General features: G+C 56.0%; 1 protein-coding gene across 1 annotated transcript in view; it reads left to right on the forward strand.

Moving 5' to 3' along the window:
* Positions 1 to 1,008: 1,008 nt before the first annotated feature.
* CAD (carbamoyl-phosphate synthetase 2, aspartate transcarbamylase, and dihydroorotase) overlaps positions 1,009 to 17,991 on the forward strand; it is a 43,731-nt gene continuing 26,748 nt past the window's right edge. Inside the window, exons 1-16 of the mRNA XM_060273243.2 lie at positions 1,009 to 1,220; positions 2,614 to 2,753; positions 4,216 to 4,345; positions 5,410 to 5,552; positions 6,703 to 6,844; positions 6,984 to 7,155; positions 7,743 to 7,928; positions 8,154 to 8,266; positions 8,828 to 8,976; positions 10,129 to 10,260; positions 11,701 to 11,934; positions 13,017 to 13,238; positions 15,476 to 15,664; positions 15,837 to 15,961; positions 16,342 to 16,475; positions 17,766 to 17,878. Of these exons, the coding sequence (XP_060129226.2) occupies positions 1,136 to 1,220; positions 2,614 to 2,753; positions 4,216 to 4,345; positions 5,410 to 5,552; positions 6,703 to 6,844; positions 6,984 to 7,155; positions 7,743 to 7,928; positions 8,154 to 8,266; positions 8,828 to 8,976; positions 10,129 to 10,260; positions 11,701 to 11,934; positions 13,017 to 13,238; positions 15,476 to 15,664; positions 15,837 to 15,961; positions 16,342 to 16,475; positions 17,766 to 17,878 (2,409 nt within the window). The 5' untranslated portion in view covers positions 1,009 to 1,135. The remainder of the gene's footprint in view (positions 1,221 to 2,613; positions 2,754 to 4,215; positions 4,346 to 5,409; positions 5,553 to 6,702; positions 6,845 to 6,983; positions 7,156 to 7,742; positions 7,929 to 8,153; positions 8,267 to 8,827; positions 8,977 to 10,128; positions 10,261 to 11,700; positions 11,935 to 13,016; positions 13,239 to 15,475; positions 15,665 to 15,836; positions 15,962 to 16,341; positions 16,476 to 17,765; positions 17,879 to 17,991) is intronic.

The raw sequence follows: 17,991 nt of genomic DNA on the forward strand, positions 1-17,991 counted from the left end.
AGGGCGGGGATCATCGGCTTTTCCTTGCCAGGTTCACACTCCTCGGGTGCCCCACATATAAAGGTAGCGCCAAGCCTGTCTGGCTCTTCTACGCATGCGCTGCCCCTCCTGGAAAGCGCCCCCTGCTGGCTGCCGCGCCCGAAGATTTGCCCAGGATGAGCCTCAATCTCCCCCCCCCCCGCTTCGTGCTCCCACAATGCACTGCTCCTACCTAAGCCGCACCTGCGCACCTTGCAGAGGCAGAGCATCGCCCCCTGCTGGACTCCCCGGAAAAGACACGCCTAGGAGAGCCACGTGCTGCCAGAGGCGCCTGGGGCAACGGGCACCGGGGCATGGCCAGAGTTCTCTGCGGCTGTGCAGCGGCGCCAGGCATTTGCTGCTCCCCGCCCGTGCCCCGGGGTCTGGGGCGATGTCCGAGCAGCCTCTGCCAACCTGGCGCCCTCCAGGATGTTGCATTCCGACTCCCCCTAGCCCTGCCCAGCTGCCGGCTCCCTTGCACGGACTGCCGGCTTCCTGCGGGCCAGCAACCTTTCGCTGCCTCCTCCCCCCAAAAAGCTGGGTGCATTTGAAATTTTGCTTGCACAAAATGGCATTTCTGAGGCTTGCCTGGCTGGGCACAGGGGGCAGCAAGCCGAGAGGGGCCGGCCTTCTGTCCGGCGTGGCAGCGGGTCGCCCTCCTCTGCAAACTTCACAATGGACAACGTTGCAAAGGCTGCATGATCCCTCCATTGAAAGCAATGCAGGAAGAGCCGATGGGCTGGGGGGGGGGCGTGGAGACCCCCCAGCTGTAGATCCTGGGGGTGGGGCAGGGATCGAGGCCTCCCCCCTTCCTCCTGGGAGGAGAGCAGGCGACCCCCAGCAAAGCGCCCGCGGCTCCGCTTGGCTCCCGCCCCCTCGGCGGGTCATTTCCTCTCCGGCTGGGGCTCCGCCTCTTCTCCGCCTCGTCTGCCCGCTCCGCTCCTCTCCGCTCCGCGCCAGGCCGGCCCCGACGCCTCCCTCCTCCCGCCGGCGGCGATCCTGCCCTCCTTCCCCGCTCCGCGCGCCGCCGCCTCCTCGCCCGCTCGCTCCTGCTCCCTGCTCGCCGCCGCCGCCTCTCCGTCCAGCCGGCGGGCGCGCCCACGTGCCCGGCGCCGCGATGGGCAGCCTGGTGCTGGAAGATGGGACGGTGGTGCGCGGGCGCCCCTTCGGAGCCGCCAAGGTCGCCGCCGCCGGGGAAGTGGGTGAGTGGGGGGGGATCAGGTGGGGGGGCTGGTGCGGGGGAGCGACAAAGGCGGCCCCTCCCCCTTTCCCCCTCCCCCTCCGCCACCATCTGGGTCCGCGGCTGCCCCGCCCCCCAGAGCCTGCTGCTTCCACGTGGGCGGGGGGGGGCTTCTCTTTCCTCGGGGGGGGGCGATCGGGGGTCCCTCTCTAGGTCCGGGACCCGGTGCTCAGCAGGCTTCTGCAGCTTTGCTTTGTGTTGCAGAAAGAATCCGGGATAAAAGGGGGGGGCAAGACTCTCGGGGCCCCACAGAGACCTCTGGCTAATTCCAGTAAGAGTAAAATGACAGGGCATGGAAACAAAATGAGACACCCCCCCCCAAAAAAACAGTGAGACTGATGTGCAGCTCAGAGCTGAGACAGAGCTCTGCAATGGGCTAGAATAAAGATCAGTGTTCCCCAACCTTGGGTCTCCAGCTGTTGTTGGACTACAACGCCCATCATCCCTAGCTAGCAAGACTAGTGGTCAAGGATGATGGGAATTGTAGTCCAAAAGCAGCCAGAGACCCAAGTTTGGGAAACAGTGGGCTAGCCCAGTGGTCCTCAACCTTGGGCCTCCAGATGTTTTGAGACTACAATTCCCATCATCCCTGACCACTGGGCCTGCTAGCTAGGGATCATGGGAGTTGTAGGCCAAAAAAACATCTAGAGGCCCAAGGTTGAGGACCACTGGGCTAGGTGACCCCTGAGGATCCCTTCCAGCTCTGCAATTCTGCGATTCCATGATCTGGGCCTGATCAACCTAGAACAAGTCATGAGACTTACTCAATGCCAACAAATGGATCACGGTCTGCATGTGACGCCCCCTTTGAGGCTGAGGGGCAGGCCAGGCAGCCCTCCTCCTCGGGTGCCCGTTCAATTAGCCCTGGGGGGGGCTCCCCAGAAGTGGGCCCTGGGGTGCTGCGGTTCCCCCCTTCCTTGCCCCCCTTCCCTCCTGCAGGGGCAGCGGCACCTGATACCTGAGCGTCTTCTGGCGCACTTCTAATTCTCCGTCACCTGAGAAGGGATGGGGTGGCGGCAGGATGGGCAGGCAGGACCGAGAGAAGCGCAGCCCCAGAGAACGTGGGGAGGGGGGCAGGGAGGTCTGGGTCCAGGGGCGCTGCGTCTCGGCTTTCTCTGAGACCCCCTGGAGGGTCAGGCCTGCAAGGGGGGGGGTGCCGATGGCGCAGCTCGATTCCCTCTGATCGCCCGCCAGCCCCTTGAAGTGGCTTTGGCCAGGTGCCTGGGGGTGTGGCCGGCAACCCCACACTGGGGGGGGGCAGGATGCGGGAGGGCACAGCGCTTGCTCCTAGGGTGGGGGGAGGGCTGGCCCCTTGCCCAGGGCCTTGCGGGGCTGACCAGGCCTCCTCTCTGCAGTCTTCCAGACAGGCATGGTGGGCTACCTCGAAGCGCTGACGGACCCCTCCTACAAATCGCAGATCTTGGTGCTGACCTACCCCCTTGTCGGAAATTATGGGGTCCCGCCGGAAGAGGAGGGTCCGTACGGGCTCAGCCGGGTGAGTAAGCAGTCAGAGATGCCCTCCAGGTTCTGTTTCCCATAGCTTGTCATCTATAGGGATGAGCGGCTGGCTTCTCAGCAAAGGCCGTTATAAAGGACATACGAGCCACATCCAGTCCTGAGAATAAGCTGGTCGTTGAGGGTTCTTGTGGCTGTCGGAAAGGTCAAGCGCTAGTCCTTTGGAATCCAGCCTGTGCCTGTATTTAGAGAAGTCGTAAATTAAATTTGTTTGAAAAAAACCTTGATCGGATCACCGGGGTTCATACAGGGAGCTAAGGAACAATCTTGCAGGACTGAAATGGTAATTCCTAATTCCCTGCTTCTGCAAATAGAACGACGTGGGTCCCAGTTGGGCCTCTCTGTGGGGCGCACCCCACTCTCTCACAGCCCCCCTCCTGCATCAAGTGGGGGAGGAGGGATCCCCAACATGCATGTGGCCCGGGAGTGCCTTCCATCAGCTTCAACTCGTGGCTCAGCTCTTAAGCCCCTGTCTGGACTCTGTTGTCTATACTCTGGCAACCTCCACGTTAGATTCCTGCAATGCGTTACACACAGGGCTGCCTCTGAAGACGGTTTGGAAACTCCAGCTGGTGCAGAATTCAGCGGCCAGCAAGTCGCTTTGAGCATCTCACACCGACCCTGCTCTGACTGCACTGGCTACCGATTAGTTTCCGGGCCCAATTCAAAGTGCCGGTTTTGACCTATAAAGCCTTAAATGGCTCAGGAGCGCCATGTTTCAAGGACCGCCTCTTCCCATATGAACCGACCCGGACCCCGAGATCACCTTCTGAGGCCCTCCTTTGTGTGCCTCCTTCTCGAGAGGTCTGGAGGGCGGCAACACGAGAACGGGGTCTTCTCTGCATTGGCTCCTCATCTGTAGAATGCTCTCCCCGGGGAAGTTCGCCTGGCGCCTTCAGGTGCCAGGCAAAAATCTTCCTTTTTAACCAGGCCTTTGGGTGATCTGATTGGCATCCTATGCCCTTTTAAAATGTGGCTCTTTTCGGGGGGGGGGTGTTATTCGGTTGGTTATTGTTTTTATTTTGATTATGTATTTTGTGATTTTATTCTGTGATCCACCACGAGACCCCCAGGTATGGGGCATGTATATAAATTCTAATAATAATGATGATGATGATGATGTAGTTAAACTGTGGAACTCCCTCCCACAGGAGGCAGTGGTGGCCACCAAGCTGGATGGCTTTGAAAGAGGATGAGACAAATTCATGGTGGGCTCTCCAGGGCTGCCAGCCAAGATGACGATGCTCAGTCTCCACAGTTGGAGGCAGCCCCACATCCGAAAACTGTGGGAGAGCTGCTCTTGTGCTCCGATCCTGCTTTCTGGTTTCCCACTAGATGGGCCCCACCTGGACGGATCCAGCCAGCGCTGCTTATATTCTTTAAGACTGCGGTGGTGGGATGCTGGCCCTGATCCCCTCTCCCCTTCTTCTTCCTCCTCCTAGTGGTTTGAGTCCAGCTCCATCCATGTGTCAGCCCTCATCGTCGGCGAGTGTTCCCGAAACCCCAGCCACTGGAGCGCCACAACCTCGCTTGACCGCTGGCTGCAGGAAAAGGGGATTCCTGGCCTGGAAGGTAAGCCGAGCGCCCGACGGGAAGGCCCTGGGGGGCAGCAGGAGGGGGGCAGAGGGCTGAGCCTGTTGGTGCCCTCCCTCTGCTGCACCCGCAGGGGTTGGTCCTGCCCAGGCTGTGCTCTTGGCCTCAGTTTCCCATGTGCAAGATGTGGCCTCCATTATAGAGTCCTGTAGGTGGAAAATGCAGAAATGGGGAGGGGGGGTTATAGACACCCCCAGGAGTCCTTGTGACAAATACTCATGTGTTTCCCTCACATTTGGGATTCTGGGAGGGAGCAGACGGGGGCCTCTCATTCCAAAACGTACAGTCCATTGTGGATTCCTCCCGTGGAGAACGGAGCAAGCTTGTTTTCTGATGCTCCACTCGGTGAGGCCCAAACCAACCGATTGAAATGGCAAGAAAGAAGATTCTGGCTCAACACTAGGAATAATTGTCTGTTTGGCAGCGTCAGAGGCTCCCTTGTCCGATGGCAGACTCTCCTTTCTTAGAGGTTTTTAAGCAGACCTGATCCGCCAGGAGCGCTTTAGTTGTGATTACTGGCCCTGCAGGGGCTGGACTTGATGACCCCTGGGGTCCCTTCTCATAGAATCATTGAATCCTAGAGTTGGAAGAGACCACAAGGGCCATCCAGTCCAACCCCCTGCCAAGCGGGAAACACCATCAAAGCATTCCTGACATATGCCTGTCAAGCCTCTGCTTAAAGACCTCCAAAGAAGGAGACTCCCCCACACTCCTTGGTAGCAAATTCCACTGCCGAACAGCTCTTACTGTCAGGAAGTTCTTCCTAATGTTCAGGTGGAATCTTCTCACCCTGCCATTCTATGATTCTGTGTTCTGCCACGGGGTGAGGAAAAGTTGCCCCCACAGCTGCCGCCCGGTCAGAAACCCCTGGAAGCAGAAGTGTGACGAGATGTTTGCTGCCACTTGGGGGCAGAACGTGGCCGCTATGTGGGGCGTGTTTGTGGGGAGGGCCTCGGGTCTCCCGCTGAGTCCGGCGGGGGCTGCGAGGGACGCACATGCAGATGAGCCTGTTCCTGGCCCTCACTGGCCCTTTGCGCTTGCAGGAGTGGACACTCGCGCGCTGACCAAGAGGATCCGAGAAAAGGGCAGCTTGCTGGGCAGGCTGGTGCCCGATGGTCTCCCTAACAACCACCTGCCCTTTGAGGACCCCAACAAGAGACACTTGGTGAAGGAGGTCTCCCTCCAAGTAGGTGGGGCAAGCGGGGAGCTCGGGCGGTCGGACCTGGAGGTGGCATGTCTGACGGGGGGCAGGGGGGCGAGTCTGGCCTGCAAAGCACACCTATCCAGTCCAAAGGTGAGGGCAAAATGCCCGCCTGCAATCTGATGAGAAGGAGATTCCCCTGCTTGCGGGTGCCCGGTTGGCATTGGAGCCCCAGCCCCCCTCCTGTGTCCTCTGGCCGCCTGCCCAGTTGGGTTGGCGGGCATCTAAGTGTGGGGATGACGCCTGTGGTTTTGCTGCAGGGCTTGGCTGCCCATGAGGGGACCCGCTTTGGTGCCTGGCAGAGTTTGCTCTGGGCCTGGATGTGTCCCCGTGGCCTTGGGGGCTTAGCAGTAGAGCAGGCTGTGCTCCAGCCTCCATGGTTGGAGGTTTCGTGGACTGCTTGGACGTAGAAGAATGGGGGGGGGGGAGGAAGCAGCTGGGGAACCCCCCAAGGGAAGAAGGCCCAGAGCCCAGAGAGTGGGGGTGGGACGGAGGTGGGTGGTCCGAGGGAGAAGCCTGGGGAGAGGAAGTGTCAGCAGCTGAAGAGGCAACAGGGCTTAGTGAGCAGGGAGAGTTTGTGCAAGAGAGCAGTCCAGAATCGGAGGCAGAAGGTGGAGGAGGAGAGGAGGGAGACCAAGAGGCAGAGATGAGTCACAGGGGTCTCCCCCTCCTCTGGTGACAAGCTCCCCTCCCAGAACCAGAAGAGGCATGAAGAGGGAGGGGCAGAGACCGGCACGCCAACAAAGTCTCAGATTGCTTGGGAAGAACCTGGGAGAGGAGGAGACTTAGGCAAATATCAGCCTCGTAGGGGCAAGATCTGCCAGGAAAGAGTTGCTGTGCTCGCTAGGCCTGACTTCCTGAGCAGACCTTGTTAACTTCACGGACGCCGTGCAATTTCTTGCTGCCTTCCTCCTGGCAGGGGGCAGCCACGCTTCTGAATGCCATTTCCTGGAAACCACAGGAGGAGAGAGGGCTCTTGGGGGCTTGAATCCTGCTTGTGGATTTTGCAAGAGAGGCACTTGGTCAGCCACTGTGAGGACAGGGTTCTGGGTTCGATTTCCTTGCCCTGATCCAGCAGGCTCTCCTTATGTTCTTAAGCGTCCCTCTTCCTCCCTGCCTCTCCCTGACTGACTAGGCACCCCGCCTCTTCAACCCCGGAGGATCCATCAGGATCACGGCCGTCGATTGTGGCTTGAAGTACAACCAGATCCGGTGCCTCTGCAGCCGTGGCGCAGCTGTGAGAGTGGTGCCCTGGGACCACCCCCTGGACAGCGCAGGTGAGTGGGGCAGCCGGGGCGCGGCAGAAGCCTTCCTGGGCCCTGGACTGACCCGGGGAGGGGAGGCCTTGGGTCTTGGGGGTCTATCCTTGCTTGGTGAAGGGTCCCAGCTTGCCCCATTTCTGGATTCTCCTCCCAGAGTTCGACGGTCTGTTTGTCAGCAACGGCCCCGGAGACCCCCAGCTCTGCCAAGTGACGGTCGCCAACCTGCGCCACGTCCTGGAGCTGCCCACCCCGAAGCCCGTCTTTGGGATCTGCCTGGGCCACCAGCTGCTGGCGTTGGCCATCGGGGCCAAGACCTACAAGATGAAGTAGGTGCCTGTGTGGGGAGATTCGGGGCAGTCACACGAAAGCCCCTTCTTTTGGCAGCTTACGGTTAACCTGTGGAACTCCCTCCCCCAGGAGGTAGGGATGACCACCAACCTGGATGACTTTGAGGATTAGAGGGTTTTAACACCTAATGTTTCACTGTGTTTATTATATTGTGTTGGAAGCCCCCAAGAGTGGCTGGGGCAACCCATTTCAATGGGCAGGGTAAAAGTAATGTATTATTATTATTGCCACCAGGAGTTGACAAATTCATGGGTGGTTCCTAGCCAAGTTGGCTCTGCTCTCTCTCCACTGCTGGTGCTTCCGAATCCCTGTTTCTGCAAACCACAGGATTCTGCTTGCTGGTTTCCCATAATGAGCATCTGGTTGGCCCCTGTGAAAACAGGAGGCTGGACTCGATGGGCCACGGGCCGGATCCAGCTGCGGGGCCCTTCCTGCGCTCTTTAGGGCAGCAGAGGCCACCTCTGACCATTCCTGTCTCTCCATCGCAAGTTCGCCTTGGGCACAGAAGTCCTTGGGCACCTCCCTCTGGCCAGGCCTGACTTCCCTCCTCCCCCCACCTGGGCAGGTACGGGAACCGCGGGCACAACCAGCCCTGCCTCCACGAGGCCTCCCAGCGCTGCTTCATCACCTCCCAGAACCATGGCTTTGCGGTCGACTCGGCTAGCCTGCCGGCCGGCTGGTCCACCCTCTTCAGCAACGCCAACGACCTCTCCAACGAGGGCCTCGTCCACGACTCCAAGCCTTTCTTCAGGTGGGAGACGGGGGGGGGTATGCATTGGGGGGCATCTTCCCCCCTCCCCCTTTTGGAGTGGGGAGTACGGCACATGGCAGAGTGCATGCTGGAGGTGGGGCCAGATGACCCTTGAGATCCCTTCTGACTCTCCAGTTCCAGGATTCTGTGTGCTGGCAGGGTCTCCCCACACCTCTGGGGCTCCTGACCCCCCAAAGCCTTTTTTCTCCCCCCCCCCCCTTTCAGTGTGCAGTTTCACCCCGAGCACAATGCTGGACCGACGGACCTTGAGTGTCTCTTCGACATCTTCCTGGAGACGGTGCGGGGCCAGGCGGAGGGAGCGCAGAGCCCTGAGTCAGGTGCCGCTCGGGGGGGGGGGGCGGGCAGGGGCAGGTCTGGTCCCTGAGGGGCTGCAGAAGACCCTCTTTCCCGCCTTGCGTGCTGGTCGGCCCTGCCCCAGTCTCTGCCCTGTCGCAGGCACCTCGGGTGGGGCTAGACCAGGGGTCCCCACACTTATCTCGCCGAGGGCCGGTGCCCCCAGCGCTCATCGTGCTGCGGGCCGGAGCGCGCGGGAGTGTGCACCCATATGCGTGCGCACATGTGATTTCCAGCGCACTTTTGGGTCGCCAGAACACCGGAAATAGTTTGTGCGCATGCACTTCCTCGTGCCTGGAAGTGCGCCGGAAATGACGCTTGTGCATGCGCACAAGCTATTTCCAATGCTCCGGGGACCTGGAAGTGGGCAGCTGCAGCGTGCCGTTAAGAGCGGGCGGCAGTAGCAGGGTCACCGGGGGCCGCATAAAATAGCCTCGCGGGCCGCATCCGGCCCCCAGGCCTTAGTTTGGGGGAGCCTGGGCTAGACCACTGAGTTAACTGAGATGCCCCCTTTTTCTTTCTCTCTCTCTCCGCCCCCCCCCCAGCCTCAGTTCGTGAGCTCCTGCAGCAGCGCCTCTCCTTTGCCCAAGCCCCCTCCGCCACCAGCACTGCCCGACCCCACAAGGTGCTCATCCTGGGATCGGGGGGGCTCTCTATAGGGCAGGCTGGCGAATTTGACTACTCTGGCTCCCAGGTGAGTGGAGTGGGGGAGGGGAGGGCAATCGATTTGATGGATCGTATTTCTATGCCGCTTCCCCCTTGTCGAGACGAATCCCAAAGCGGCTTACGAAACAATAATAAGTAGCAATAATGTCATTTTATTTCACCTTGTGTACACTATTTGCCAGACCACCCTTCACTCCGCAGAGTGGGGAGCAAAGTAATGAAAATAGTCAGAGAAAAGCAGTGGGCAAAATCAGAAAATCATGTAAATAACATCAATAAACAGCTAAACAATTGTATCGTGAACCAGAAAAATTATAACATGAATTTATATTTGTAATTTAATGAGCTGGGAGCAAAGTAATAAAAACACAGAAAAGCAATGTTCAGAAATTACAGAAACACGTCAACAGCACCAATAAAGCAAATCTTCAACAGAATAAATACTTTGCAATTTAGCTGTGAGCAGTTAAGATTTCGGATCATCACAGGGACAACAAAAATCATATAATTAACAAATCCCCAATAAAGCAATTGCAATCTGTAGAAGACTCTTGGCAAACCTGCAACTCAAAAAAACAAGCTGGACATCGCAATGACCACAGAGGTCCATGTTTTATGCTTAACAAATCAATGAGGCATTTATAATCTCTAAAACAAGATAAACAAGATGTTGTTATTTAGTCGTTTAGTCATGTCCGATAGCAACCAGAAAATATGCTAAACACTTGTAAATTAATTCACACATACTCTCCCCCCAATGACTCATACTTCTTCCCTCTGTTTATTAAAATACGCAAGACAGACACACCCCATACAGAAGGTCCCTGATCTCACAGAAATATCTGCAGCAGATTTAGACTTTCAAGTTATTAGGTGGGGGGCAGAGGGCTTTTTGGGGGGGGTGACGGGAGGGAGGTCAGGGTGCTGGGAGCATGTGGGGAATGTCATCCCCCCCCAACCTTCTGGAGGTGCTAATCTCTCCCTATCAGCCCAAGGCCAAGCGGAGCCTCGCCAACTGCTTTCCCACAATAGGGCTGAAGCGCGTTGCTTCAGATTGTGAACGTTGTGGTTGCAAATTCGAGGTCGTTCCCTTGACTGGCGTCCTTGTTGGCAAGGCGGATTGTGGGGGGGACACACGCACACACACGACTGACCCAGTTCCCTCTTCCCTCCCTGGCAGGCCATCAAGGCTCTGAAGCAGGAGAACATCCAGACGGTGCTGATCAACCCCAACATTGCCACGGTGCAGACCTCGAAAGGCCTGGCGGACAAAGTCTACTTCCTGCCCATCACCCCTGACTACGTGGCTCAGGTGAGCTGAGCTGCCCCCCCCCCTTCTCCCTCCGCACCCTGGAATTGTAGAATTTGGAGGGGCAGGCAAGGGGCATCGAGCCCAACCAGCGGCAAGTGGCATAGTGAGTCATCTGGAGGCAGCAAGTTGTGGCCGTTGCAACCCGTCTGCTTCAAGAATTTGTGCCATCCTCTTTTAAATCTGTCCAGGTGGGTGGCCCTCACTGCCTCTTGTGGCAGTGAGTTCCGCAGTTTAACTCTGCGCATAGCTGCCAAGTTATCCCTTTTTTAAAGGGATTTCCCCTTATGCTGAATAGGCTTCCTCGCGAGAAAAGGGAAAACTTGGCAGCTATGACTCTGCGCTGGATGGAGAAGGACTTTCTTCTCTCTGTCCGGAGCCTTCCTTGGATGGCTCAGAGTCATGCTGTTACGAGAGAGGGAGGGCGAAAAGACTTTCACGTAGCAGGGACCTCAGCGGTGCCTGGTGGCCCCCAGAGCTTTGGAGAGATGTGTTGCGTTAGGACAGGGGTTCCCAACAAAATTTTCTCGAGGTCCCCTCATTGATCCGCTATTGTGACAAGGACCCCCATTAATTCCTAATCCTAAAATTAAAAAGTGAGAGCCAAATTAAGAGTCTTTTTATATTTTATATTTATACGTTTTTTTTACAGTTACAACAGAGTACTCCATCAGTATACAGTTAGTTTTAATTTTCAGTTCTTAATGAGATGAGTTAAATCTGTCCTTTGAGTCCATTATTTCTGAAATATTAGGTTCCAAACTTGAAACTTACACTCTGAAATCCGACCGCATGCCGAGCCGATTCCTATATTTGTTTTTCATGAAACACATGGAAGAAAAGGCTTGCTTTGTTGACAAACACGACTGTTTTGCAAAGAGGCAGCGTGCGCCAGGGAGGAGGGAGGGGAATGGAGAAGACAGGGTACCTGCGCAGTAGCGCACAAATGAAGCCGACGCGCGCAAAGCATCTTGGGGAGGTGAGCGCGCGCTGCCTCTTTGCAAAACAGACTCTGCGCTAGACTCTGCTCATGCAGGAAGCGGCCAAAACAAAAAATCTGTTATCATACGAAATATATTTAATATATTTTTTATTCTAATAGCATCTTGCGGACCCCTCTGGCATAGCTCGCGGACCCCTGGGGGTCCACGGACCACTTGTTGGGAACCACTGCATTAGGAGAGCCAGGTGCTCGATGGAGACTGCCCCCGTGTGGCAACTTCCTCTGCTCCCTTTTCAGTCCCCTCCTGGTTCTGCAGGAGAAGGTGGGGAAGGGCCTGATCCTTTGCTTGCCTGGCTGGCCTCTTCCTCCGGCTCTGAAGCTTCTCCTGCCTCCAACTGTTGCTTCCTGGCCAGGACAGTCCCCTGCAAACCGCTGCCCCGCTCTCCCAGGCCAGGCTCCAGCCCCTGCCCATTCCCGACCCCTTCTTTCCCTGCGACCAGGTCATCAAGAACGAGCGCCCCGATGGGATCCTGCTGACCTTCGGGGGGCAGACGGCCCTGAACTGCGGCGTGGAGCTAACCAAGGCGGGCGTCCTGGAGCGCTACCACGTCCGCGTTCTGGGCACTCCGGTGACCTCCATCGAGATGACGGAGGACCGCAAGGTCTTTGTGGAGAAGATGGAGGAGATTGGGGAACATGTGGCGCCCAGCGAGGCCGCCTGCTCCCTGGAACAGGTGAGGGGGCTCAGGCAGGGCGACCCCCTTCATTCTCAAGGCTGGCCTTTCCTTTGCAGGGGGTGTGGTTCCCAAGGCAGTTGGGGGGGGGGCTTGTTCCCGTGGGAAGAAGGTCTGGAAGAGTCCCGTCTGCTTCTCTTTGTGGGGGGGGGGGGCTTCTGAAAATCAGGGGGTGGGGAGGCTGCTATATCTGAGTGGCTACAAAGGGGCAGAGGGGTCCACCCCCCTAAGAGATACAGAACAATTATATCAAGAACGAATAGATTAAAAAACAGTTTCTATCCAAGAGCTACAGCAATCTTAAACGCTGCAACTAAATAATATGATCTTGGGGAGTTGTGGGGGGGTGGCTATGATTGTGTTTTTGTTTTGTTTTTATGGGATAGCACTCAGCTTCATTGTACTATGTACAACAGGGGTCCCCAGACTACGGCCCCCGGGCCGGATGCGGCCCAATTGGCCTCCCAATCTGGCCCGCGACGCCGCCCGCTGCCGCCGCCCGCAGCGGCGATCTTCCAAATCGGGGAAAAATCGCCGAAAGTCCTTTGTGCGCATGCGTATGGGCCTCTCCCGACCCAGAAGAGGTCATTTCCGGGGCACTTCCGGGTCGGGGGAGGCCCATACGCATGCCCACAAGCGATTTTTGGCGATTTTTTTCGACCGGGAAGCGCGCCAGTGCGCCAGTAAGTGTGTGTGCGCATGCGCACGGGTGCGCACTCCCCCGCCCTCCGGCCCGCCGCGCCCTGCCCTCCGGCCCGCCGGCCCAAAGCCCGGTAAGTCTGGGGACCCCTGATGTACAATGACAATAAAGTCTTTATCTGATCTTAAACGCACCCATTGCCCCCAGCATACGCAGTGCAAATGGAGTCTGAGAACTTGTGTCTGTAAGGACTCGCCGACTTATTTGTTCTGCACAGCGTGATTTTATCAAACTGCTGGGTCTGGGGGAACTGCAAGGAGCCCTCGAGGGCACGGTGGCTTCCTGGGCACTGCCTGGAGGTGCCACTCGCTGGGGACCCTTGGGGGCCTCCTGGATGAGGCCGGGCCCCTCACTGCTTCCTCCCTCCCTCCCCCCCCCCCAGGCGCAGGCGGCGGCTGAGAGGCTGGGCTACCCAGTGCTTGTGCGCTCTGCCTATGCGCTGGGCGGCCTGGGCTCCGGCTTTGCCAACGGGCGAGAGGAGCTGACGGCGCTGGTGAGCCAGGCCTTTGCCCACACCTCCCAAGTGCTGGTGGACAAGTCGCTCAAGGGCTGGAAGGAGATTGAGTACGAGGTGGTGCGGGACGCCTACGACAACTGCGTGACGGTAAGCAGCGGGGTGTGTGTGTGTGTGTGTGTGTGTGTCCTTGTTGGGTCCAAGGAGGCAGATCTGGCATTCGCAGGACCCGGCTGCTCCTCCCCTGTTGGATCTCTGTCTGCAAGCGGCCAGTCCAGGCAAGCCTCTAATGCAGGCATCCCCAAACTTTGGCCCTCCAGATGTTTTGGACTACAATTCCTCTTAGAATTTTGAAGTGTCAGGCATAGCTCTAGTCTAGTGGCTTTAGCCCAAACGTAGCAGAGTTTTCCTGCACAGCGCAGAAGCTAGTTGAGGTGGAAATGACTAGTCGGCTAGACGCAGAATAACGATTTACAGGATTTATTAAAAGAAAATAAAAGCAGCAGAGTTTCTGCATACAAAGCAAAATAAATCCTTTCTGTCTCTCTCTCTCTCCAACCACACACAGCACTCCTACTCCTAACACCCAACAAGAAACAACTGGGCTAGCATTCCTAGATAACAGAGTTCAGTGCTGGTCATTAACCAATCAGAGAGCTGTTGCCAGGCCAGGCAGACCTTGGCTTTCTGCCAAGAGTAAATTGACACTGCCTTGGGTTAATTGTGTGAAGCAAGAATCTGTAAGTTTCCCATGAGAACCAATTAACAGAAACCGAACAATTCCCATCATCCCTGACCACTGGTCCTGTTAGCTAGGGATCATGGGAGTTGTAGGCCAAAACATCTGGAGGGCCGCAGTTTGGGGGTGCCTGTTCTAATGGTTCATAGAACTGAAAGCATGTATCTGATTGGTTCCAGTATCATCAATTATTTGAACAATTTGCATTTGATAAACAAAAGGGCTTTGCAACAGAAACTTCCAGATTTGGAGTTAGTAAACTCCAAAAGTAAAACCCTTTCCAAAGTGTACCGACTCCTTGACTGAGAGGTCAAGGAAGAGGAGGTCACTGCGGCTATGATTAAGTGGTCACAAGACTTTGGGTATGCAATAAATCTGTCCCAATGGGGAAATTTGTGGGAAAGTCATTGGAAGTTTACCATTTTTCTTCCCCTAAGAGAGAATTTTTTAAAAATGCATCATAGGTGGTACTTAACACCTGGGAAGCTTTCTAGAATGTATAAAAATGTCCCAGGCAATTGCTGGAGATGGGCAGAAAAACCAGGCACTTTCTACCACATGTGGTGGCAGTGTAAGAAAATGGAAGTGTTTGGGGATAACATCCGTACAGAATTGCAGAAACTACTAAAAATCTCTTTTAATTTTAAAAAAACAAACCCAGAAGCTTATCTTCCGGGGATTACAGGTCTGGATTTTACTCAAAAAAACGAAGGATATCTTCTTATACGCCGCAGTTGCAGCAAGAATGTTAATGGCTGCAAACTGGAAATCTGACAAACTCCCCTCCATGCAGGAATGGATTCAAAAATTGATTGAATATGCGGAATTAGATAGTCTGAAAAAAGAAAGAATAAACTAAAACCGGTATTCGTATCAAAATGGGAAGTCTTAAAAATGTATTTAAACAATAAATATAGCAGTTTAAATTCTGTCGCAGCATTTGACTAATTTCAGTAGTAGCTTCAAGAACAATGTGAGACTCAAGATTAATGAAGAAGCAGTTCAATCATGATAATAGTTTGTATCGGCAACCAATTTTCTATAGCTGAATTAGGTAGATGCGAAGTCATTTGTGTTCTGTATTCCGTTCCATTTTACTGGATGTCTCTTTCCGCAGCGATATTGTAAAAGCCAATTTTTGTAAGGTGGTGAATATAATCCACCCTTTAACTTTTCATGGTTTGGAATAAAAAGACAGGCTTATATTTAGGCCAATACGGTAAAATAGAGGAATAAACTTAAGAAACAAAGAAATTTCCGATTCTTTATCTGCCAGCTATATACAGTGGTACCTCAAGTTACGAACACCATCCGTTCCGGGTCGCAGTTCGTAACCCGAAAAGGTCGTAAACCGAAGCGCCATTTTGCACATGCACAAAGCGCGATTTTCGCACTCTTTGCGCCTGCGCATGCGCGGAACGTACGTGCGGCGAAAAATACTTCCGGGTTTGCAGAGTTCGTAACCTCGAATTGTTCGCAACCCGAGGTGGTCGTAACCCGAGGTACGACTGTATAAACATCATTTGATGTCACACCCACTGCCAGAACACCTTGTGTGGTTGGAGGGGGCGTGTTTGTGCCCCAGAAGGGACCCCCTCCTCCTACCTGCCTCACCTGCTCTCCTCCTCCTCCTCCCCCCCCCGGCCAGGTGTGCAACATGGAGAACCTGGACCCCCTGGGCATCCACACGGGGGAGTCCATCGTGGTGGCCCCCAGCCAGACGCTCAACGACCGCGAGTACAACCTCCTGCGCACCACGGCCATCAAGGTGGTGCGGCACCTGGGCATTGTGGGCGAGTGCAACATCCAGTATGCCCTGAACCCCGAATCGGAGCAGGTGAGACTCAGCCGGTGGCTGCCCTGTGCCTGTGCAGCGAATGGCGGCTTCTGCCCTCTCTGGCCCCCGACTGCCGCGGGAAGGAGCCTGCTCAGACCTCCTTGCCCCCTGTGGCCAGAGGGGGCTGGGTCTGCTGCTGCAACCTTCTCTTTTGTACCCCCCCCCCCCGCAGTACTACATCATCGAGGTGAATGCCCGGCTGTCACGGAGCTCAGCGCTGGCAAGCAAGGCCACCGGCTACCCCTTGGCGTACGTGGCTGCCAAACTGGCTTTGGGCATCCCTCTGCCTGTCCTCAGGTAATGCTCGCCCTGGCCAGGGAGGGGGGGGCTGAATACTGGCTGGGAGGGGGGGCTTGCTGCTTACGGGATCCGAGGGCCCTTCACTGCTTGAGCATCTTGTGGAGCAAAATGGCTTTCCTTGCAAGAAGCTTCCCTTGAAACACAGAAGCGGCCGAGTTGCGTCTGGATTTTAGCTGCCCTCACTTGGCTTTGCCTCCTTGCCCTCGCTTGGCACCAGAGGTGTATCGTGACGGCACCAGGCAAGGCTTCCTGGGGAGAGCTTTCCACAAACGGGGTTGTGGGTCCGAGCCCCACGTTGGGCAGGAGATTCCTGCCTCGCAGGGGGTTGGGCTAGGTGACCCTCCGGTCCCTTCCAACTGTCCGAATCTCTGCCCCAGGAACTCTGTCACCAACTCCACCACCGCCTGCTTTGAGCCCAGCCTGGATTACTGCGTGGTCAAGATCCCGCGCTGGGACCTCAGCAAGTTTCTCCGTGTCAGCACCAAGATTGGCAGCTCCATGAAGAGTGTGGGTGAGCGGCCGGGGGGGGGGGGCGGTGTCCCTGGGAGACCCGGCTGAGCTCTCTTGCTTGGCGCCTGACCTCCGGGTGCTTCCGAGAGGCTGAAGAGGCAGGATTTGGTCCTGGCAGTTGCAAGCTTCCCGATTCCGTGACGCTGCCACCTCCTTTTGCCTTTTGCGGGTCTAGAACTTTGAGTTAAGAGCATAAGCCCCGGACTAGCGTAGAGCTGGAGTTGGGACTGGAGTCCGATGCCGTTCAGCGCCAAGAGGCAGAGTCTGTAGTCAGCAAAGTTGCCTCTTGATTCAAGGAGACAACTCAGCAACCCTTCAGGGCAGGTCTTGATCCTACAGAGCAGCGTCCCAGACTGAGCCTTCCACTCTCTCAAAGGCTCTTCTCTCGGATGTTTCCCCAGAAGTCTCTCTCTCTCTTTTTAAAATATTTTTTATTAGTTTTTACACATTTTTCCCAACATAGCATCCTTTTAAACACCATTTCGAAATTTTTGGCTATCTCAGCCTTAGACTTCCTTCAACCTCGACTGATGGTTTTCTAAAGTCTTTCTAATTATCCATTTTGTTACTATAAATTTCCAATATATCTATTCTTAACCCCCCCCCAATAATTTATAAATTAAAAGGTAAAGGGGCCCCTGACCATCAGGTCCAGTCGTGTCCGACTCTGGGGTTGCGGTGCTCATCTCGCTCTATAGGCCGAGGGAGCCGGCGTTTGTCCGCAGACAGCTTCCGGGTCATGTGGCCAGCATGACTAAGCTGCTTCTGGTGAACCAGATCAGCACATGGAAACGCCGTTTACCTTCCCGCTGGAGCGGTCCCTATTTATCTACTTGCACTTTGTTGTGCTTTCGAACTGCTAGGTTGGCAGGAGCTGGGACCGAGCAACGGGAGCTCACCCCGTCACAGAGATTCAAACCGCCGACCTTCTGATCAGCAAGCCCTAGAGTCTGTGGTTTAACCCACAGCGCCACCTGGGTCCCATAATTTATAAATTGCTCCTTACAAAACTTCTTTTAACCCTACAAGCTTTGTCAATTCCCCAGCAGTCTCAAAACTGCACCTGCGCACATCTGGCCTCCTGGTGTTCTTGCACATTCTTGGAGAACAGTGAGGAGGGAGACTCTCGCGATTCTTCATCGGTCTCTTGACACCCCCCCCCAATCTTCTCCCTTGAGTCTTGCTCACTTCCTTGGTTTAGTGCCTGCCTCTCCTGCTTTGGGGAACAGGCTCCCTTTCAGATCATTTGATAACTTGCATCTTGCCCCCCCTCCTTTCCTGCCCCCCCCAGGTGAGGTGATGGCCATTGGGCGCAGCTTTGAAGAGGCCTTCCAGAAGGCTCTGCGCATGGTGGATGAGAACTGTGTGGGCTTTGACCACACCGTGAAGCCCGCTTCAGACATGGTAAGGGGGTCCCGGGGGCTGGGGAGAGTCCGGCTGCCCTCCTGGCGAGACTGTGGCTGCCCCACCGGGCTCAGAGCTCTAACCCTCTCTGCCTGCCTGCCCCCCCCTTCCCC

This window comes from Zootoca vivipara, chromosome 3 (genome assembly GCF_965207765.1).
Source record: "Zootoca vivipara chromosome 3, rZooViv2.hap1.1, whole genome shotgun sequence".
Lineage (NCBI taxonomy): Eukaryota > Metazoa > Chordata > Lepidosauria > Squamata > Lacertidae > Zootoca > Zootoca vivipara.